The sequence below is a fragment of the Gossypium hirsutum genome, chromosome D08 (assembly GCF_007990345.1).
Source record: "Gossypium hirsutum isolate 1008001.06 chromosome D08, Gossypium_hirsutum_v2.1, whole genome shotgun sequence".
Classification (NCBI taxonomy): Eukaryota; Viridiplantae; Streptophyta; class Magnoliopsida; order Malvales; family Malvaceae; genus Gossypium; species Gossypium hirsutum.
The window spans coordinates 65,999,104-66,022,636 of NC_053444.1; the positions used below are offsets into that span (position 1 = coordinate 65,999,104).

Genomic DNA, 23,533 nt, shown 5'->3' on the forward strand with positions numbered 1-23,533 from the left:
ATATGCAATTAATATGTTTTTTTTTCGTTAAAAATCATATAACAAAAAAATAATGATGATAATGTTGATGTAGATTTTTGTTAGAAAAACTCATTCCAACTTTTCATAATATAATATATATTTTTTGTTTGGATAATGTTCTTAAAAAGAATTAACGTCAACATTTTAATCGAAATAGTTAACAATATTATTATTTAGATTAATTAATGATATTATAAAAATTAAAGGGATTAAATTATATTAAACTTAAAGTATATAGGGTCAAAACTAAAATTTGCAAGAGAAATCCAAAAGAATTAAAAACCTGCATTTTAGCCTTTAAAACTCTTGTAAATTATACTACTAGTATTATCATTAAAATTTTAAATCAATTATAATCAATATTTTAGCAAATAAATCACTAGATTTAGTAGTGGAGACTCTCCCTTCATTCATTTTAAGGGATATCTAAGGTGCCCGGTGTCTCTTAAAATGAAAAAAAATTTATTCAAGCTCTTTAAAATTTTTAAAATTTGAAATTAATAAAGATAAAATTACAGTTTGCATCGTTAAAAATGATAAAAATTTGATTTAATCCTTTAAAAATTATAAAAACATAGACTATTTATATAGTAAAATTGTATTTTAACTATTGTGAAAATTACAATTTAATTTCAGATCCCTACAAATATTTTCTAACTTCGCCCCCTAAATCTAACACATATGATGTAGATCGAGAACACAATTTTTTTTAGTATATCTCTATTCTGTTGTAATTTGTTTTATATATAGTCATACAAATTTTTTATTCACTTCAGAAAATATAATAAACACGATTTACAAGATAAACCAGAAAAGAAATTAAATAGAAAACAAAAAAGTACACGTAAGTGAACTCTTACTACCCCCATTTTCGTCTAGTTTATGTTTATGATAATTGTAAACAAAAAAGAAAAAGGAATCACATAGTTGCCCGTGATTCGTTCAGAAACCGTGTTCTATATTGGAAAAACTTTGACCTTTTGCACGTTTCAACATGGCCAACCACAACCCAATTAGGCAATTATGTTATTATATTATATATACACACATGTGTGTATATATATAGCTCACAAGCACACATTGATACTCACAAGCATATAGTGATTTCTTGAGAAAAAAAGAGAAGAATGAAGATTATATTTGTGCTTTATTTCACGATTCTTCTTCCTTTAGCTTTAGCACAACTAAAAGTAGGGTTTTACAAGACAAGTTGTCCTCGAGCTGAATCCATTGTTAAAGCCGCTGTTCAAAAACGTTTCAACACTGATAAATCCATCACTGCCGCCTTGCTTCGCATGCATTTTCATGATTGTTACGTTAGAGTAAGTGCTGTTTTAAATATACTCGTTGGTTCATATAGTCACCTGATATTGTCTGCTAATGGGAGTTTACTTTTATGTAGGGATGTGATGCATCGATTCTGATAGATTCGACTAATCAAAGCCGATCAGAGAAAGAATCCGGTCCCAACTTGACAGTACGCGGATACGAGCTCATCGATGAAGCAAAGAAAGCCTTAGAAAAGGTTTGCCCATCAAAAGTTTCATGTGCTGACATCATAACCCTAGCCACCCGAGACTCCGTTGTTCTTGCCGGTGGACCGTCTTACGACGTTCCGACGGGAAGACGAGACGGTCGGGTCTCGAATATCAACGAAGTTAACTTACCGGGACCGTCGTTATCGGTTTCACAAGCTTTCCAATCTTTTAAGGATAAAGGCCTGACAATGGACGATATGGTTACACTTTTAGGTGGCCATACAGTTGGTGTGGCACATTGCTTTTTCTTCTCGGGTCGGCTTACGAATTTCCAAGGGACAGGGAAACCCGACCCGAGTATGGATGCGGGTTTGGTGACTACGCTGAAAGGGATTTGTGGTAATGGATCGAACCCTACGGCGTTTCTGGACCAGGGCACGTCTTTTAGTTTTGATAATGAGTTTTATAGGCAGATTCGGGGGAAGAAAGGGGTGATGAAGATAGACCAAGAGTTGGCTGATGATAGATTATCGAGTGGAATCGTATCGAGATTTGCTTCAAATGCGAATTTGTTTAGAACAAGGTTCGCTCAAGCTATGGTGAAGATGGGGAATATTCAAGTTATTGTTGGAAATGCTGGAGAAATTAGGAAAAATTGTAGAGTTATTAACTAAATGAGTTTCATCTTCAAATAAATCGAAATATGTACTCATCTTGAAGTAAATGAAGGAGTTAAAATTTCTTGAGTTGTCAGAATTTTGATTGAAATCCTCAATGAAGCACGTTTATATTCTTTAAAGGAAGAAAAATGGTATATCTATCATAAGATTGCAGACATAAATTTTGTATAGCATATTATTTATGAAATAATCATAAAGTTATTGGGATTAGCATGCAAGTGGAGTGGGGGTGGCGGGTGAGTTAATCTTATTTTTTGTCCTGCGTTGGTTTAGGACACCAGATTGTGTTTGGTGGTGTCGGCATCAACAGCGGCTGCCTTTTCTCGACACGCGCTTTGCTCACGAAGTGATCCTTTGAATGGCGATACGTATGTGATTAATATTAAAAATAATCTTCGACAAAATAGCCACTAAAACTAAGCCCCATCGATTTTTGTCCAAGCACAAATTAATGAATCTATGATGTACATAGCGGCCTATTTGAGTTGTTTACTCATGATGGGCTAACCTTTTAGACTTGAGTCCCTATCACTTCTTTCTCATTTTGACTCCATAATAACTCCATAATAGCCAACACACCCCTAATCGGTGGCCCCACCCAATCCCCCCTCATTCCTATGTTTGGTTCATGGAATTGCTAATACCATTGTAATCGGTTACTAACTTAATCGGTGGATTTCACCGATTTGTAATCCTTCCATTTTGCCCAGATTAAGTGCCGCATAGGTTTACCATCCCTGTTATACCCTCCCATCTGCTTCCCCTTTGTTTCTCTTCTGTTCCTTGTTGCCTCTGCCGATTTGCTCCCTTCCGTTTCTATTCTTTTCTTTTCTGCCCTCTGTTTATTTTATTTTCCTTTCTACCGATTTGCTCCCTTTGTTTCTTCTCATTTTCTTTTCTGCCGATTTCCGATTTAGTGCAACAGAAAGGTAGGTTTCTAACTCTCTGTTTGTTTTTTCTGCATGTAAGCAGATTCGAAACATGTTATCTGCTGTCTATAAACTTTAGCCTTTATTCTTAACTGCTTTGAGTGGATTAAACATGTTTTGTTTGGTTTAAGATTGATTCGTATCGATTTGTTCTGTAATTATCGATCTTTGATATTCATTCATGGATGATTTAATAAATTGCATGTGCTTGTTAACATTTCATGTTAGAATTGTGGTAATTTTTTCTGTAATCTGTTGTTTAAAAGCTTCAGCCTTTGTTCTTGACTGCTTTGACTTTGATATAACGTATTTTATTTTGGTTTAAGATTTCCTTATATCAATTTATTGGGTAATTTTCAAGCTTTGATAGCGATTTGTTGGTAATTTTCAAGCTCTGATATTCGTTCAAGACTGATTTAGTAAAATCCATGCGTTTGATTTGGTAATGTTTTCCATAGTCTGCTGTTTAAAAGCTTCAGCCTTCATTCTTGACTTGCTTTGACCCGATAAAACTTGTTTGATTTTGGTTTAAGATTGGCTTGTATTGATTCATGGGGTAGTTTTTACATATCGATATTTCATTCACGAGTGATATTGTATTGGATTGAGTTTCTGCTGTTTATAGGACTTGGAGCCATAAAGATCTTGGCTGTTGCTTAAAGCTTTTGCTCTTTTGTGGGCACTATTTGTAAGGGTGAATCTCACCATGAGTTGATACATCAACATGCATGCAATCTGGGTGACTTCCAGACCTTGCCCAATGATTTTGAGAACTTGAAAGTATATTGGTGTGTGTAAATTTCATATTTTAAATACGATAAAAAAATTTATTGTATTTTTCAGGGGAGTCCTTGAATTGGGACCCTATTTCCTCTTCTGTTAAGATATTGAAATAGAACTTAAAAAATATATTTAAGTTAATGAAGAAGTCACGGCAAATTATTTCTCAATATTTAATTCAATCTGAACCATTTATTATGAAGTGGATATATGTCTTTCATCTGAATTTGTATTGAAAATTACTAGGCAAATATTTCATTGCAGGGGAGCTGGACCTTGGTTGAGTTTCTTTATATTGACGATGTACCAATCCAAATGTCCTGGACCATTTTGTCTTTGCTTTAAAATGCAACAAATTAAATAGTGTCGTATGGTATTTTAGCACTAACAGTTAATGTCATCTAACCTTTGCACCAATTTGGATTGTTCACTGACCCTTGTTAATTTTTATAGAGAAAAGCAAAACCTACAATAAAGGGGAAGGGTTCTCTTATTTGTTGGTTAAATTCTTTTCCAACTTTAATTTTCTGTGATGTGGTGGAGTTAAGAGGCATGGTCTATTTGAGCTCAAAAAGTTAACTTTTGGGGACTGAATGTATTGTTTTCAGTGATGTTTATTTTCTCTAATGTAGGTTATGTGTGATCTATTTTCGGAACTATAAAGAGTTAATCTCCAATTGAAAGGAAATTGCATAGTACCATTCTGAATTTGATCATGTGAACTACGTTCTGGTTTTATCACAAACATCTTATATCCATCTCATTTAAGGAAAGCTATTTGCTAATAATGTTGATTGAGACTGTATGTTATTTGTTGTAGCTCAAAGAACTAGATGTCTATCATCAGTCGGGTAATTCAAAGATTCCTACAATTGAAGATGCTTTGAAGGTATGTTCAGGATGGTGTTTCATCTAAATACTATATTCTATTATTGGTAGTTTCTTCTATCAAAAGGTAAATGGTCAATATCTGATTCTGCTTCATCTGAATATTCAGTTGATATCAGCATCAGTTCGGCAGGTGATTCTAGGTGCCAAGGTGGGGCCTCCATCATATGAAAAGGGGCTTGCAAATGATATTCTTTCCATTGTGAGTTATTTTGCCTCTCTTCCCTTGTTTTGATTTCTTTTAAATTTTGATTTAGAAATGTGCTAATGAGGCATTAGGCAATACACTTATCTTCTAAAATTTCAGGTTGAGAAGATGCAATGTAAGAATTGCCTCATTTGGGCTAAAAGTGATAGTTTAGTAAGGGACATAATCAAGCTCTCATCAGATGTTGCGGTGAGAAGATAACTGTCCTGAGCTCCTTTGGATTTTCTCTATAAAAATAAACTAGTGTTGAAAGGGTAATTGTGTTGTCTGTCTGAATGACTATCTGATACAATATCAGTTAGATTGTGTAGTCTGCATTCTTTTTAAGGGGAATAAAAATTTTATGTCTGAATGAATTGCAAATTGTCACATGCTACCTGATAGTAATATTTGTGCTATAGAGGTGGCAATAGCTGATATGATTTGAACAATCAAAATCTGACTTACCAAGAAGTTAGACCAGTTGTTTCAAACCCAGGATTCCCAAGCTGCCATAACGAAACACAAAGAACTGTTTACCTTCTGCAACATGTCCTTTCACATATGTGGCCTCGGAACTTTTTCCCCTCTCTTCTGCTTTCCTTTTCCTTCCCTTCCCTTCCCTTTCCCTTCTTTTCTTACTGATCAATGCTTCCAATTCTAATTGATTTTCAAATTCTGAAAAAAATATGGCTAGGAATAGACTTGGACCACCTGGTAATTCATGTTGGCAAGTCGTGTTTCGTGTTGCGTCTTTCTCCATCCTTGTAGGATCCTATTTTTGGGTATTGCATGAAATATATAATTTTTAAATTGTTATGAATTTATTATTAAGAATTTTATGAAATTATATATCACTATTAAATTATATTTAATATTAATTATTTTAAATTGTATAAATTCATATAAGAAAATTTATTATCAAGAATTTTATGAAATTTAATATTAATTATTAAATTATATGTAATAATTATTATTTTAAATTATACAAATTCATAAAATATAATTTATTAGTTATAATTATTTTAAATTTTATTAAATAATATATTTTAATTAAAATATATTTAATATTAATTATTTCAAATTTTCATTTATAGTATCATATATTATAATTTGAGTAAATTCATATAAGAATATTAATTATTAAGAATTTTATTAAATTATATATTTTAATTATAATATATTTAATAATAATTATGTTAATTTCTATTTTACAGTATCATATATTATGATTTGAGTAAATTCATATAAGAATATTAATTATTAAGAATTTTATTAAATTATATATTTTAATTATCTTATTAAAATTTAAATAACAATAACAATAATAATTTACCAAAACAAATTTCTGCTAATTATTAAGAATTTTATTAAATTATATATTTTAATTAAAATATATTTAATAATAATTATGTTTAAATATAATTAAAATATTTATTATTGATAATAATAATCTTATTAAAATTTAAATAACAATAACAATAATCATTTACCAAAACAAATTTACGCTAAGGGTATTCTAGTCATTTTAGTTTTTTCCATTATGCTATTACACCTCTATTCCATTCAACCAAACACAAGATTGCTATTACACCTCTATTCCATTACATTCAACCAAACAGTTGATTTGCTATTACACCTCTAATCCAATACAGCGAATCAAACGCAACCCAAAATTTTTTAATAAAACTGTTTAATTGTGTTTATGGTCCTTATATTTTTTAAATTTAAAATTTAGTTCCTATATTTTAATTTTTAGACTTACAATCAAGATATTTAGTACCATATTAATGGGTGTTTCGTTTTTGTCTTAATACTTATACATATTAGTACCGACATATTTCAGTGCATTATTTCAGCATTATTCATGTTTTAAAATATTTTTCACATATATATAGTTTTATTTTTAGTTTTTTTTATAAATTATAATACATTTTAATATTTTTCATATATATAATTATAGTCTAATTTTTTAGTTTCTTACTAAATTATATGTTATATACATGTAAATATATCTTAATTATATACATATAAATATAAGCTTTAAGATTATTAATTAGGTTGAATAATTTAATTTAACAACTTTTGATTTTAAATATGATTATAAAAAAAATTTAAATGGTTAATATAAAAATTTTAAAAATTGATTTAAAATACCAAATTTTTGTACTTAACAATACAAGTTGGTATTGACTGAAACAGGCTGAAACGCATCGAAATTTTGACCGAAACGGTATGTACCAGCCGGTATCGGTACAGTGCCGACTACCATGTCCGCAGTACTTTGTTTATTTAAAAATCTTAGTCCCTCCATCCAATTTTGCCATTAGAGTTGTTGATGTGGCAATTATAAAAAGATAAAATAAAGTTTTAACCCTTAATGTTTATAATTTTTATTAATTTAGTCCCTGCTCTTTAGAAAATACATAAAAAAAGATTCAAAATCCTAAGATTTACAAGAAAATAATTTAATAATTGATTTTTTTGTATTTTTCCAAGGATAATCTCATATCAAACCACTTATTTAGATTTATGTTTGGGATTAGAAATATATACAATTTAGATTTACATTTGAAATTAAAAGAATATATGAATTTAATATATCAAAATTAAAATATATGATTAAATTTGTGACTTTGACATATTAAACCTATTTAGAACGTATTATTTTCTGGGCAAACTACAATAAAGGTTATTTAGTTTTTCTGTTCTCACCTAATTATAAAAATATATAAAATGGTCATTTAATTATTAATATTTTATTGTCATATAATTATGAAAAGTTACAAAATAATTATTAACTGTTTAATTTTATCTTTTTAGTTACCAACTAGCTAAAGTAAAAATGAAAACACCTAAAAATTTAAGATAATTAGATGACAAAAAAAATAAAATTAAATAATTAATTCACCATTTTCTAATTTTTCATGGTTGGAAAAATAAAATAGTAGCTGGATTTTTTTTTCAAAGATCTCTTCGGCCCACAAAAATGAAAAAAAAAGGGAAAAAAAAAACCTTTGTTGTACTTGCTTCATAGCCAGAAGGCAGAAGCAGATTCTAGAAGATAATACTCTCTCCCTCTTCCACCACCAAAACCCGTATTATAGGCTTCTAGGGTTTATAGCCCGACGAGCCATTGCCGCCGTTTTCGGCTCACTGCCACCACTTCCGCAGCTGCTATCACTTCGTTCTATCTCCCTAATGCAAACTGGTGTTTGATAAAAACGAATGGGTAGCAGCAGTAGGTTCCTAACGATCCTTTCCCCTTCTTCCCCTCTCCTTCTACACCACTGTCATACCACTTCCTCCCTTCTCCGCCTCACCCGCCACCGCATCCAGCTATCCTTCCTACGCCAACACCACTTCCCGCCACCTCGCCCTTCGCTACCCACCACTAAAACCAAAAAACATTCGTCCCTTTTTATTCCCAGACCTTCCCCACGCAATTTCCACACCCAACCCGCCTCCTCAAATTTCGCTAGTTCCTCCGTATTGGCCCCACCCAATCATCCATGGCCCGAATTCTCCGCTCTTGTTAACAACATCTCAGCCGCCGGCTACTTCGATGCCCCCCATACTTCAAGTGAGCTTGCGGTGGATGCTTCCCTGTTCTCGGATGAGTTTCTAGTTGTGCTCAATGCCTGCTTGGCTTTTGCGCGTGATAAAACTGATCTTCTAAGGTAGCCAAAAATAGAAGTTAAAAATAAATTTTTTGCTTAAATCTTTCTTGGTTTTCTTTGTTTTTTAAGTTAAAATTTCCCTTTTTGCATTGGGTTCTATGGCCAGATTGCTCTCAAGGAAGGAGATTGAGGCGTTGGTGCAAAATGGGAAGCCTTTTTTGTTCAAGGATGGCGAGGAGTCTGCACGGAGGTTGATTTTGTTTCTAAATAGCAGTGAAAGCAATGTACGTATTGGGGATTTTGTTTAATGGTATTTATTTATGTATGTATGTCATTGCTGTTTTATATGTTCTAAGGTCAAACTGTCAATGATTGTATAAGTTATGCTCATTGTTAATTCTATGCTAAAAGTGAAGGGTTTAGGTCCATTAATTGTTTATTCTAATTTGTATATGAAGTAGTTCCTAAAGGTCGATTCTTGCATCAAAGGACCTCCAAGAAATGTTTGTCTGTATGAATCTCGTGTGGTTATATACATGTTCTTAAGTAAAAATAAGGCCCTTTTTTTTACCATTTTTGATGCTGTTGAAATAAGAGCTTTAAAGCTAGTATGTGCTATGTTTCTAAATGTTTTTCAGTTTTTAGGTTGCGGATGTTGATAAAGCGAACATGGTTGATTTAATGAGTTTTTTATTGAGTTATGCAAGCAATGTTACCATTTCCTCAGAGAGAAGCAGTCTTTACAACTCAGAGCTTGTTGAATCATCAGTCCGGCATTTGCTGGGTGAGTTGGCAAAACTGAGTGACAGCTCCCGTGTTTCAAACTATTTCGAACATGAGCAAACACAACTCCCAGAGAGAAATGGGCAAATGTCAAGGTCTTTTGGGCCGAACATTGAAATGAAAAGAGGCGATTGGACTTGCCCAAGGTAGATTGTTTTTCCATCATCTTCATAGATAGTGTAGTGTTATTTCCCTTCTTTGCTAAGTTCAGCTTGTCATAGGCTTTGGTGGTATGCTTGAATAAGGTGGCATATGTAGAAATTTGTTTAAGTATGAAAGAAGCTTGTAAACTATCCATGAAAATGTCTGTATGCTCTGATTTGCACCTAATATAGACCTTATTTTGAATGGAAATTGATTTGTTAAAGCACCATTTGGATACAAATTTGGAAGTGTGAGGGTAATTTGTGGTGCTTATGATCTATGTCTTGAAAATGTCTGGATGACTAATTGTGTGTTCTCCATGATACCTACGTATGTACTAAAGATTTATGGCAGCATAACGTTTTATTCGTTGTGCAGGTGTAATTTTATGAACTTTGCAAGAAATGCGAAATGCCTTGAGTGTGAGGAAGCACGGCCCAAGAGGCAATTGACTGGTGGAGAGTGGGAGTGTCCCCAGTGAGCATTGGGTTTTTTCTTTTTAACTCCTCTTTTGGGAATAAGAAATGTGATTTTAATTTATTTACTTTTTTTTACAGATGTGATTTCTTTAATTATGGAAGGAATACGGTATGCTTGAGGTGTGATTGCAAGCGACCTGGACATATCTCACTTGGTAATACCCACTCAAAGCCAGGTTTAGCATACAATACTGGGGCTTCTTCAAATAAGGCTGATCTCGATAGGCGGTTAGCTGCCAATGAAGAGAAGGCACAACGATGGTTTAGTAAGGTTTCTCAGCTTGACAGTACTGCTGATGTGAGCAGTGCCATAGCAGATGAAGATTTTCCTGAAATCATGCCTTTGAGGAGAGGCGTGAATAGATTTGTTGTGAGTACAAGGAAATCACCTCTGGAGAGGAGGTTGGCCAATGCTCAGTACCGTAGAAACATGGATAATGATGGCATTCCTGAACGTGACGATTTCCAGACTGGGGAAGTCAATAAGACCCTGGACACGAAAGTTAGCCGGAGTTTAGATGAGGTTCTTGGTCGTTCATCTACCCCTTCTGGATCTAACGATGGTAGCGTCAATAGCAGAGCGGAGAATGGTCATCCTAGGGGAACTAAGTCCAATTATGTTCCATTTGTGCCATTACCTGCAGATATGTTTGCGAAGAAACCTGAAAATTCAGAAATACAGGAGAAGAATCTGAACGTTATGTCAAATGACCATGACTCTGTTGTGTCGAATGTAGTTGGACAAATGGATGATGTTTCTGGGAGTGAAGAGTTGCAAAAGTCTCTACAAAGTCGGCAACATTCTGAGACATTAATGAATGAGAAAGAAAGCATTGATAAAGAGGTAGAACAAGCTGAAAAATCTGACAGATGGTTTAAGAAAGTTACAGAGCTTCATAATGTTACAGATCTTGCCAATGCAATTCCAGATGAGGATTTTCCTGAAGCAATGCCTATGCGCAAAGGAGAGAATAAATTTGTAGTGAGCAGAAAGAAAGACCGTTCTTTGACTTCTCCGACTTACAAGAGGCGTGCAGCAACGGAGCAAGCAGGCAATACCAATTATGTTCCTTTTGTCCCGTTCCCATCGGATTACTTTGCTAAAAAGGATAAACAGCAAGGTAATGGAACAGATTCTAGTGCAAAAGCAGCTCGTGAAACTCCAACCTCTGCAACACTAGAGAAGCCTTCAGAGAAGTTATCCGAGGTGTCTGTTGCAGATACGCAGCCGGCGCAAAACTGGAACCCTAAACCTTCTGGAGAGAACTCAAGTGAGCCAAGGAGAGATGCAGCTTATCCGGCACAGACTAGTGGATATTCAAACCCGAATTCTATCAATCCCCAAACGAGTAATAATGACAGTAGGAAACAGGTGACGGATTTGACGGGAAGTCCATCTCAACAATCTGAGTATCAGAATGTTAGGAGTACTTGGAGTGGAAAGAGTTTGGAAGGTTCAGCAGTGAAAGAACCAGATCCATTGGACATGTCGGAGGAGGCCAAAGCAGAGAGGTGGTTTCGCCGTGTTGCTCAGATAAAGGACATTTCAGAGCTCAGCCAGATCCCTGACGAAGATTTCCCATCGATAATGCCGATGAGGAAAGGGGTGAATAGGTTTGTTGTGAGCAAACGGAAAACACCTCTGGAGAGGAGGTTGACATCCCAACAGTATCGTAAAAATCTTCCGGTTGCGAACTCGGATCCTGGCAAAAATGGAACTGATAGTAGCTAAGGTAAACAAAAACAAACTTATTGTTTCCATATTATACATTATTTGAAACATCCAATCATGCTGTTTATTTCTGTTCTATACATAAGAGAAGTATGATGAAACTTTCACCAGAATGTGGTCTTGTCTTCCATTTAAACATTTTTGTGTACTTTAGCCTTTTACTATGGCAAAATGAACTTCTCTTGAGATTGAAGTTGGGGTTTAGTTTTTAAATTTTAATTTTAATTTTAATTTTAATGAACTTCGATTAAGAGAAACCTTTGAATCAATCAAATTATGAAAACTTTAGGTACCTAAATTAAAAAAGTTACATGGTTTAGATACCTATTTTTTGTATAAGTCTAAATTAAAATATTTTAAATTTTAGGAAATTTAGGCTTATACAAAAAATAGGTATCTAAATCATGGAACCATTTAAATTTAATATTTTTATAATTTTTTTTGAAGTTATTTTATAATTTTCTGTCATAAGATTTCATCTAAAAAGTTTAAATATATATATTTAACTTTTTCTTGACATGTGGTATCGTAGAATGAAGTATGAGTATAGTACTGGGAAAAAAAGGTACTATTACTATACATGTGCTTACGTACGTAGTTTACTTGTGTCTCCTGTTAGAGATGGGTAGGCAAAAAATACAAGGGAAGGGTAAGAGAGAAATAATTTAAATTACCTAATTAAATTAAATTGTATCTAAAGTTTTAGGTCCTCATGTTGATTCACTTGGAAAATTTTTAAATATTTTTTATTTATTTTAAGGAATTAGCCCATATTTACTTAATCCAAACTAAATAATTGACAAAAAACAAAAAAAAAATTATTATTTGAATAAATCATTTAATTTTTGAAAAAAGCAAGCGATTTCCTAATTTTGTAATTGCATTATGCTGAACTTCCCTCACCTTCAACGTGCATTTTAAGATACCCAATTAAGAAATAAGAAAGGATTACGGAATCCATATCATGTATGTTTCACATGCAAGTTCTATATGATTTTCTTTTTATTTTAACTCTTTTAGCATATATAAAATATATTTTAAATTATAGATAATGGTACCCAAGTACGAAGCATAAGAGGTATCCAGACTCTTTCTAATACAATAAATTTATTATTAATTATTGAATTGAATAATAAAGTGTTTGATATTCTTAAATAAAGTTTCCAAATTAGATTTTATGAAAGAATAAATTAACTCAATTTAAAGATTCTATTGGATTTAAATTTAATTAAGGTTCAATGTAATGATTAAGGTTTTCAAAATTAAATCGGTAATCGAATTGATTAATTTACCCATTTTTTATCCTATTAGTTTGATAAAAACAAATTATTAAAAAAATTCATTAAACATTAAAAATATATAAAGCAATTCATCCCTCAATATATATTATATTTTTTCTCGATTCAACATAACACTTAATGAATCAATTTTTTTTCGGTGAATAGAAGAAGAAACTACACAAAATACTAAAATGAAACAAAATGAGATGTTACATGTAATTGTAGACCCTTCTCTCTATCAAAAGCTAGCTTGGTAATATGACCGACTTCCATGTTTTCTTCTCTAGGACCATATTCAATTGATCAGTTCTCATTTTGCAAGAGTTGTATGATACGTCTGATTATTGCTGAATATGATCCTTTCGATAAGGCCTCCTTAATCCCACCCAATAACTTTCAAGTTGTCTGTCTGCACCAAAACCCTATCATGTTGTCTTCATTGTATCAATGTCACACCATCAAGAATACCCTACAGTGCAACTTCGAAAGCAGAGCATTTCCTTAATTTGCGATTAAACCCAAGGATCTATTCCCCATTTTGATCTTTCAAAACTCTTCCTGTAGCAGCACAATCTGTGTTAATTTGAACCGTTCCATCAAAACTTAGTTGAATCCACCTTTTTGTTTTCATCATCTCCCCCCTCAAAATGTGCCTTACAAAACTTCCTCCCTTGCAAGCAGAGATGTAATGTGTAGCCCAACTATACACACCTTTGAGAATCTCTTCAACACTCCATGACACTCCTTGAAAAGTACAAATATTCTTGTTTTTCTAAATTCGTCAAGCAACTAAACTAAAGAAGCACGACCAATCTATATTCGTCAAGAAGATTGTGTCGATTTTGCAAACTACACTCAAGCCATTCCTGCAAACTACCTGCAAAGAATAAGGTTAACTTCTGATATGGGATGATCTGGGGTCATACCTCATTCGTTGCCTCACAATCCCTTATAGCATGGAGTACATCCTCTATTTCACGACCACAAATTAAACATATTGCATCACTGCTAACTCCACGCCTTAACCGCTCTGCTTGAGTAAGCAACCGTTGTTTGAGAGCTAACCAGAAGAAAACCTGAACCCTTTAAGGAGCCTCCAGCTTCCAGGACAGTTTCCAAGCTTCCTCTGTAGGATTCCATGAACTCTCCTTAATCTTACAATAAGCACTTTTAATAGAGAAGCAGCCTGATGAGGTTTCCATCTAAGCAATTCTATCAGGACCAGCTAAAGGATGCAGAGATAGAATACAGGTAATTTGTCCAATTAGTCTTTTAATAGCCAAACCCGAAAAAGTTTCAGATTCCACAATCCTTTCTCTGTAACCGTCTCCTTAAGACAACAGTTTGTAGCAATGTTGGCATTAGCTGGAATTAGATTGATCAAAGGGCCAATCTTTGGAATCCATCTATCCCTTCAACACCTAATGGTGTTGCCATCCCCAACTGACCGGAATATATTTTCTCTAAGCAATGACAATACCTTAAGTAAAGCTCTCCAAAGGAAAGAATAATTACTACGTGAGATACTGAAAGGTAGTTCATACTTTATCCCATACTTCGAACACAAAACCCAAACCCACAGAGCCTCCAAATTTGTTAGAATGTTAAACCCCAGATTCAATAAGAAAGAAGTGTTTTGATCTTTCAACTGACGAATCTCAAGCTTTCCATAAGCCTTTGGCTGACATACTGAATTTCAACTAATAGGGGTTATTTTTTTACTACCTCTAGCCAAACCTCATATAAATTGCCTAACAATACTCTCAATTTTGTCATATATTCATTGCGGAATCCTTAAGGGCTGCATGAAGTAGCTAGGGATTGTAATAAGAATCGACTGAGCTCTAAAGTAACTTTATCGACTAGAGATAGTTGTCTTGCATCCCACCTTTGAAGCCTCGATTTAACTTTTTCCACCACAAACTTCAAGGAGCTAATAGTTACCCTTTCGTGAAAAAAAAGGACTCCCAAGTACGAACCTAAATTGTGGACCTTTCGAAAACCAAGCAAAGCTCAAAGCTGCCCTGCCAAGTATTCATTCACTCCTTTGGAGAAGAAAATGTTCATCCTATGAGTATTGTTTCAATGCCTAGAATAGCCACAGAAATTATCGAGTAAATTTTTAACTAATCTAAGCCTGACTCACTTTAGCTTTCCCAAAGATAACAAGATCATCGGCAAAAAACAAGTGAGAAAGCATCGGTCTTGACCTAGATAAGCAAATGGGAGACCAAAAGCCAGAATTTATAGCTGAACAAATACTGTGACCCAACCATTCCATGCAAAGAACAAATAGGTAAGGGGACAGATGACACCCCTTTTCGAGTAGGCATCCCATTCCACAAGATCTGCATAGTAGAATCGGTGGTGGCTGACATAATGACATTTCTAAGGAAGTCTGGAATATTTGTCTCTTGGAGAGAGGCATCTATGAATTCCCAACTCACCCGGTCATAGGCTTTTTCCCAATCAATCTTAATGGTCATCTATTTTTTGTGTTTGCTTCGCATTGAATGGATAACTTTTGGGGACATTATGATATTATCTGTGATGTTCCTTCCAGCAATAAAACCGACTTGTTCTGATCTAATGATTCTTGGAACAACCACCTTAAATATATTCGCAATAATATTCATGACCAATTTGTATAGAATTGAGCACAAGCTTGTACGGCGAAATTGTATAAAATTCTCAATATTATGAACCTTAGGGATAAGTACGAGCAAAGTGTCATTAAGCTCTCTGTTAATATCTTGACCATCAAAAATTTTCCTAACCCACTCGCAGATAGCCCCACTGATCAACTCCCATTGGCTCTGAAAAAGAGTGCATGATAATCGTCACTGCCAGGTGCTTTCAAATGAGCCATGTCAAATAAGGCCGCATTCATTTCTTAATTCGAAACTGCTTTCTCAAGAGTACTTTATCATTGGGATCAATTTTAGGAAACGAGCTAGCGAGTAAGGCTGTTGAATATTCCAGAGGCTCACCATACAATTTCTGGAAAAAATTAACTGCCTCAGTCTGGAGAGACTCATCCTTGAAAATCCAATCACCCTCTTCATTCTTCAACACTGTAATTTTGTTGTGATTTCTTCTATGAATCGTACGAGAGTGGAAAAATTTAATGTTTCGATCCCCAAAATGCAGCCAATCACACCTAGCTTTCTGCTTCCATAATAGTTTTTCATGGTGGAGAACACATTCCAATTCCTCTCGTATCTGGGCTTCCAACAGACTTAAACGCACAAAATCAACTCTTTCTAAATCTTTTTGAACATTAAACAATCTCCGCATCAACTTCCTTTGCGAATCCCAATAAGGTCATACATAGAATGGTTCCAATTTTTAATGTTATTTGTAAGGAAGTTTAGAGATTCAGTCGTATTACCTTTTAAACACCACTTCTCCTTGACAAAACCTGAGAATTTGGGGTGTTCAATCCATCTAGTAAGGAATCTGAAAAGACAACCTTTAGACAACTTAACCTCCGATTTGAGGGATAAAAGTAGAGGTCTATGATCTAACTTGACCCTCAAGAGGTAAGTGACTGAGTAATACAGAAAAAGCCTCATCTAGGCATCGTTACCAATTGCCCTATCAAGCATTTCATAAAGCCCACCTCGATGCCAAGTGAAAGGAGGACACCCGACACCTAAGTCCTACAAATGAGACTTCTCAAGAAAATCATTAAAAAGAGGACAATCATTTCGAATTCTACGCCCTCCTTTCTTATCATTAGAATAAAGTAGAGCATCAAAATCACCAATTGCCATCCACGGGATATTTTCTATCGGAATAAAAGATGTGAGACTTTCCCAAAGCTTTTTCCTCTTCTGCCTATCTGGGCTTCCATATATAAACACAATATGAACATGCAATACAGAACCAGTCCTAAGAATTCAAATGCAAATGAATTAAGGATTACTATGAAGGATCTCAACAGAAATCGGGTTCTTCCAGCCCACCCAAATACCTCCGAAAAAATCGATAGCCTCGACCTTATGAGAAAACTGAAAACCCAAATTAGCTATAATCTAATCTACTTTGATACCACTTACCCTTATTATGCTATATTGGGTTTATGCTCTTTGTTATATTCACGTTCGGACTTGCACGCCCCTGACAATTTCAAGATAAAACTGTTAAATTCATAAAAAGAAATTAAAATAAGAGAATAACCAATCTTACTACTTAGAGCCCCCTGACTCTAGTTCTTGCAAACCTTCTGAAGCCCTCTGTTTCTTTACTTTTCCACGTGACAAGTTGAGCATTAATTAACTCAACCAAAGAATTCATAGACTCAAACAAAGGAACACGGGCAGTGCCAACTAATTTAAAGTTATCCCTACTATCCCTCAATGTTTGTTCTTTATTAGGATTATAATTTTCCTTGAAAACTATCGTCGAGTGCTTCCCTAGGTCAAGTACATTTCCATCTAGGGCCACCATCATTCTTTCTGATTTTTCAAAAGTTGGATTGAAATGTGTAGTAGTCACAAATGGGCCATTTGGTACATTAGAAGACTGTGGGGGGTCTTTAAATAAATTCCCCAATTTCTTGTTGAAATTGGATTTAGCCACTACCAATTTTGGTACATTACCTTTCATCCGTGGCCCAATATTTTTTCCAATAACATTACCCAGCATGCTAAGCCCATCAGTGTTGAGCCCAGACCCTTTACCTTTTGGACCTCCTACTTTAAATTGTCGATTGCCCAAGTCCTTAGCCACTTGTCCAACAGACCGCAAGCTCAGATCCAGCTCACCCTTGTGATGCTGCCCAGCTTCCTTAAGCCCCCATACTTGAATTCCCTGGTCCAGTTTGGTTGCACAGCCTGCATTATTTTTTGATCCACTAGGGCCTCCTCCATTTAGGTTATGGCTTAGTCCCCTATTTATTTTTTCACCCAATTAAACAAGCCTTAACCCATTTTTTAGTGACCCACAACCCACAACCTCAATTAGATCCACTGACATTCCAGCATCACCTATATTTAAATATGCATTTCCTTTCCCCATAATACGTGCATCAAATTTTTCCTTTCCTTTTAATTTTGCAAAAGAATCATCGGAGATCATCCCATCCCGATCACCTGCACTTATTTCCGTATTATCCAATCCATTTAAGGTCGAGAATCTTGATCCCAAACTCGTCTTTTCTAGAGCCCCCTCCCTTTGATTTCGTTGATCCCTCTGTCCTTGTCGTGCTCTTCGCTCCACCACCATCCATGGTTCGAACGTCAAACTTTCACCATTGATCGTTGAATTTGATGACTCCGAATTATCACTATTTTTTTCGGTCTCAAAGCTTGTCTCTGTCGCTGGCGAAGTGCACATCTCTTTCAAGTAACCATATTTTCCACACGAAAAACATGTGGTTGGCAATGCTTTATATTCCACCCGAATTAGTTCCCCATTCACCAAAACTTGGGACACCAAAGGTCTATCAAGATCTACAAAAACTGTCATTCTAGTGAAACAACCCGTAGTTTTTTTATCAGTGTTGAAATCGAGCTTGGCCACTTTGTCCACCAGTCCTCCTACTACTTCCAAAATTCCAAAACCTGGAAGACCCGACATTCTGATCCATGCCAATAGCACACTCGGGTAAGGTTTCTTAAGGTTGAAAATTTTTGTCCATGACTGAACAGGGAGGTATTGACCATATATAATCTCTGATCCTTGCGTAAGGACTTTATTATAATCCTCAATACACTAAAGTTTAGCCAGTAAATAGTCATTCTCAGTATCCATTAGATGAAACGATTTTGAAGGTCGTCGTAAACTACTGATCCGATTAAACAAGGCGACGTATCTAATATTTTGACCCAATAACTTCAACACTCCGTTGTCTCCATGTCCTTAAAAAGGATCTATTAGATACGATCTGAAAACTAAATAGCTAGAATTCCATTAACCATGGACTTCTTAACGCCACCTTCCAAAAATTCCAAATCTTCAACAATATCAACTTTAGTATATCGGAATCCTTCCTCTTGAACTGAAACCCCTTTCCCCAGCAGCATCTGTTTCCAAGAAACTTTTAGTTACGGATCCAAATCCACGGCCATATCATCATGAACATCACCATCACCCTCTTTAAATCGGATTTTTTTTGTTTCCCGATCATCAGCAGACCGAGATTCAGAGATCTTATCCTTTTCCAGAGAAATATCCTTTGAACGAAAAAAAATTATACTCATGAATCAATTAATTCAATGTCTCTTAACCAATACCTCAAACCCAACCAATCGGTTTGGTCAAATCCTGAAAACACTTATAATTATAAAAATTTAAAAATTAAATCGATTGAACCTCATACACTCATATTTGACTGATGACATCAATATATATATTTTTTCTTATAAGAAATGAGCTCTGCTAAATGGGTTGCCGATTACACCAAATGTTTACAAATTTTGACTCCCTTTCTCTTCTCTGCCAGGAACTGAGCCAAAACAAAATAAAGCACCTTTTGCATGAGTTAAAACAAGGAATAAATACCCCGTTTTTCCTCCCCTGTCCTATCCATTAATTAGAAATTTGGGGGTCTTTTTATTAGAACTTAGAAAGATAAGATCTTGGGGTATAGTTGGAATCAGGATCATGGATTTGGAATTCTTGCAATCTATGGATATTCAGATTCTTGTTGGTGTAGCTGTAGCTGCTTTAGCCATTGTTGTTGGTGCTGTTTATCTGTTTGCCTCTACGAAATCCAAAGGTTTTGCCTTTTTCCATATCTTTTACCAGTATTGATTGATTGTTCTTGGAATTTCACTTATTGGGTGTACCAAATTCTGGATTTTTGTGTGTTTATATCTATTGGTTAATGGGGTTTTCGTTGGTTCGTTTGGTACTGATTCAGATATTAGCTTCCTGTTGTTAGTGAATAGAAGACGAAACTGGAAATTGTTGCAATTGTTTTGCTATTGTTCTTGATTTGTTCTGGTTCTTGCTTGTTTTGGGGATTATTAATTGAAAGTATGGTAGGATATAGTTCTGTTCTTCTTTAGATTATGAAATCAAATGCTGGATAGTGGATGACTGACACAGTTATGTGATTGCTAATCAAGTTGTTTCGGATTCCATAAGTATTGAATGCCATGCTTAATTGCAGACTTGAGGCAGTGAGCAATTATAGCTTTGCTTTCTAAGTTAGCTTAATGACTGATCGAGGCTGGTATTATGTGGCTCTTATAAAGAACATTATACAATGGAAGCACTATTAAGTTGCTCACCTAGTTGTATGTGCTTTTAGGCTGTCTAGATCCAGAGAATTTCGAAGAGTTTAAACTTGTGAAGCGCCAACAGCTGAGCCATAATGTGGCAAAGTTCACATTTGAACTTCCTACACCTACTTCAGCTTTGGGTCTTCCCATTGGACAGCATATAAGTTGCAGGTTAAGTTGATTGTATTTATCTTTGTCGAATTTCCAAACACTTCTGATCGGGAATATCATAAAAGTTGGATGTTTTTCATTTTAATAGGGGCAAGGATAGCCAAGGTGAAGAGGTTATTAAACCATATACACCTACAACATTGGATTCTGATGTTGGTTATTCGAATTAGTTATTAAGGTACTTGCCTGAAACTTCTTGCTGGTTGGAGTTGACCTTGTGTGATATTATACTTATCCGGGTGCTCATAGCAATTGGCGGACTTTGCTTTTAAGTAGATGTATCCTCAAGGGAGAATGTCGCACCATTTCAGAGAGCTGCGCGTTGGTGATTATCTTGCTGTGAAGGGACCCAAGGTATACAGTTTTTTTCATATGTACGCATAAACTGGTCTTGGCAGTACGGTTTCTTTCATTTGACATGTGATTTGCATTTCCTTATGTTGCTGTTCTGTGAATTGTTTCTTTCAGGGGCGGTTCAGGTATCAACCCGGTGAAGTTAGAGCATTCGGGATGATTGCTGGAGGCTCTGGCATTACACCAATGTTCCAAGTATGTTATAAATGATAACAGATACTTCTGTAATATATATGCAAGGTTTAAATGTTTGAATAATATGTCACCACCTCTTTTCATTTTTTTCTGGTTTTGTTTCTGATTAGGTAGCCAGAGCTATATTGGAGAACCCAAAAGACACGACAAATGTACACCTTATCTATGCAAACGTCACATACGAGGACATTCTTTTGAAGGTGTTTTAATATCCGACTTCTCTGTTTTTAATATTTATACGAGGACAAGCATGGTTAGTGACTACTGACTAGTAAAATGGTTGAATTCAATTTTTTTCCTTTTTTTGCAGGAAGAGCTGGATAGCCTTGCCGCTAAGTATCCCGGTCGCTTCAAAGTCTACTATGTTCTGAACCAGGTTAGTTGCCTTTTCTTCGTGGCAATCTTGTGTTTTCACATTTACCGAGCATCATTGACACCAGCTGGTTGTTTCTGCAAATATATAGTCAAAGGCCTAAGTAGAGAGCGTGGATTTACCTAAATTTGAAGTGATGTTAAATTCATCCTCCTCTTTTTCATGCATAGCAGCAATGCATACACGAGTACGATAGATAATGCTGTTAAGATATTGTTGAAATAAAGAACAATAATGCCAGATTTCTGTTATAGCCATTTCTGTACGTTCAGTGTATAACACTGAATTTATACGGAATTTGAACTATTCGAACAATTTCCAATACAAATTTATTTATTTGAACATTCTTGCATGATTTACTGAACTATTTTGGCATGATTATTGGAGTGGCATCGATAATGTATTTTCGATAAATAATTGAATTGCTGCCCGTTCCATTTTTATGTAATCTTGCAGTTAAGGGCTGCAGTCGGCTTTTTTTTTTTTTGCTAACAAACTACATTATGGTGTTGTTTCCTTAGCCTCCTGAAGTGTGGGATGGTGGTGTCGGCTTTGTATCGAAGGAAATGATTCAAACCCATTGCCCTGCACCAGCACCGGATATCCGGGCATGTTACTTGTTTCTTTACCATCTTTTTCGCTGTATACCTGAAATCTCCGAATGATTTACGTATATTGCTACATATATCATGTAGGTTTTGAGGTGTGGCCCTCCACCCATGAACAAGGCCATGACTGGACACCTTGATGCACTCGGATATTCACCGGATATGCAGTTCCAGTTCTGATCCTTGTAGACTAAGCCTAAGCTCAACTCCGAATGTCATTTATTGGGTGCCCTTCTGTTATAATCGGAACCGCTGCTCAGAACTTGTTATAATAAGTTTTCTATCACCATGTACTGAAAATAATGTAGACTTGTGAACATACTCAGGTCGGTAATTTACACCCCATAATTACAGCCAAATTCAAATAATAAACCTTTACTGCTTTACGTCCATAATGCACAGTATTAAACAAATAAATCATTAGTTTATTTTATATAAAATTAATAAAATTAATTACACCTCTGCACTATTCTAACTAAATAGGTTAAATTTTGCTTTTTAATTTTGCTATTTTAATTTTGTCATGTATTTTTTTAATTTTTAATATTTCGATCATCACCAGACAATAACTATTAAATTTATTAAGTTCTATTATAAGGGCAAACATATTATTATATGTATATTATTATGTCAACTTATTATTTATATGAACTCTATGTGTTGGCTTTATGGTCAGGTATTCATTGTTCCAGGGGTGACCTGAGTTTGAGTCACCCTAATTGCGTTGCTATTAAGGTCTCATTTGCATCAAAATTGAAATTTCAAAAATTTTAAAAAATATAGAGACTTAAAATGATCCAATTGAAGAATATATAGACTAAATTCATAATTTTCATTTTTCTTAAAATAGTAAAATTAAACCATTAAAATATTAAAACTCGACCCACCAGTTCGTAAGAAGTGAAATAGCATGGGTCTCATCATTTATGTTTATCATAATTGCGTATGGTTAAACACCGTCTTCAAATTTTTTATATTACTTTCTGTTTAGTTAAATTCAGTTTTTTTTCTAAAAAATTTAGATATTATTAAAAATAATATTTTTAAAAAAATTATTTAAAATGAGTTTTATTTTATGATTTTTGAATATTATTTAAAATAATTTAAATATTTAGAAAATAATAATTTTTAAGTAAATAAAAAATGTATTCTTTTGAAATATAATTTTTATATATAACTTTGAAATCTTTTTAAATTTAAAGATAAAATATTAATTTTACATCATAAAGATTAAAATTAATTATAAATTAAATGAAAATAAAGATATATTTTTTTAGTGGCGGACATATTTTTTTCTAAGGAAACGTGAAGGACTCTAGCCCTCAATGATGACCATAATTCCCTTAAATCACCATCAACTTTTTCAACGTTTTTATTTATTTATTTATTTTGACCTACAACGAGGTTTTTGATTTAAATAATTTATTCTTTCAAAATTTATATTATTTATCAAATCATCTTAAAATACATATATTAACTTTATATATATAATTTTAATGTGACAATCTATGTGTATATCATGTTAGCAATTAATTAACTTTTTAAAAATTAAAATTATTTTTTTATAATTTTTATACTTTTAAAATAAATTTTATAAGT

The 23,533-nt window shown here is 34.1% G+C and overlaps 2 protein-coding genes and 1 pseudogene across 6 annotated transcripts; all 3 read left to right on the forward strand.

The window, feature by feature from the left end:
• The first annotated feature begins 1,106 nt into the window (after nucleotides 1-1,106).
• Nucleotides 1,107-5,340, forward strand: LOC121219973 (peroxidase 57). Of its 5 annotated transcripts, XM_041098891.1 has the most exons (7): nucleotides 1,107-1,343; nucleotides 1,424-3,108; nucleotides 3,734-3,896; nucleotides 4,521-4,605; nucleotides 4,709-4,777; nucleotides 4,886-4,978; nucleotides 5,084-5,340. In XM_041098891.1, the coding sequence occupies exons 1-2, from the start codon at nucleotides 1,149-1,151 to the stop codon at nucleotides 2,171-2,173; spliced, it is 945 nt and encodes a 314-aa protein (XP_040954825.1). In that variant the 5' UTR covers nucleotides 1,107-1,148; the 3' UTR covers nucleotides 2,174-3,108; nucleotides 3,734-3,896; nucleotides 4,521-4,605; nucleotides 4,709-4,777; nucleotides 4,886-4,978; nucleotides 5,084-5,340. The 5 variants fall into 5 exon arrangements, with proteins under 5 accessions (XP_040954825.1, XP_040954824.1, XP_040954822.1 ...); XM_041098890.1 differs by lacking the exon at nucleotides 4,521-4,605; XM_041098888.1 differs by lacking the exon at nucleotides 3,734-3,896.
• Nucleotides 5,341-7,921: 2,581 nt separating this feature from the next.
• Nucleotides 7,922-11,914, forward strand: LOC107936306 (zinc finger protein VAR3, chloroplastic). Its single transcript, XM_016868998.2, has 5 exons — nucleotides 7,922-8,643; nucleotides 8,750-8,867; nucleotides 9,229-9,512; nucleotides 9,889-9,987; nucleotides 10,068-11,914. The coding sequence occupies exons 1-5, from the start codon at nucleotides 8,192-8,194 to the stop codon at nucleotides 11,719-11,721; spliced, it is 2,607 nt and encodes an 868-aa protein (XP_016724487.2). The 5' UTR covers nucleotides 7,922-8,191; the 3' UTR covers nucleotides 11,722-11,914.
• Nucleotides 11,915-18,656: 6,742 nt separating this feature from the next.
• LOC121219974 (NADH--cytochrome b5 reductase 1-like) lies at nucleotides 18,657-22,320 on the forward strand (annotated as a pseudogene).
• The last annotated feature ends 1,213 nt before the right edge of the window (nucleotides 22,321-23,533 follow it).

Bases quoted from the DNA above. Each gene is read 5' to 3' on its own strand.
- LOC107936306 (XM_016868998.2), top strand. From the start codon at position 8,192: ATGGGTAGCAGCAGTAGGTTCCTAACGATCCTTTCCCCTTCTTCCCCT. The intron at 8,644-8,749 runs GTAGCCAAAAAT...TTCTATGGCCAG, and splicing joins GATAAAACTGATCTTCTAAG to ATTGCTCTCAAGGAAGGAGA. The intron at 9,513-9,888 runs GTAGATTGTTTT...TTCGTTGTGCAG, and splicing joins GGCGATTGGACTTGCCCAAG to GTGTAATTTTATGAACTTTG.
- LOC121219973 (XM_041098891.1), top strand. From the start codon at position 1,149: ATGAAGATTATATTTGTGCTTTATTTCACGATTCTTCTTCCTTTAGCT. The intron at 1,344-1,423 runs GTAAGTGCTGTT...ACTTTTATGTAG, and splicing joins TTCATGATTGTTACGTTAGA to GGATGTGATGCATCGATTCT.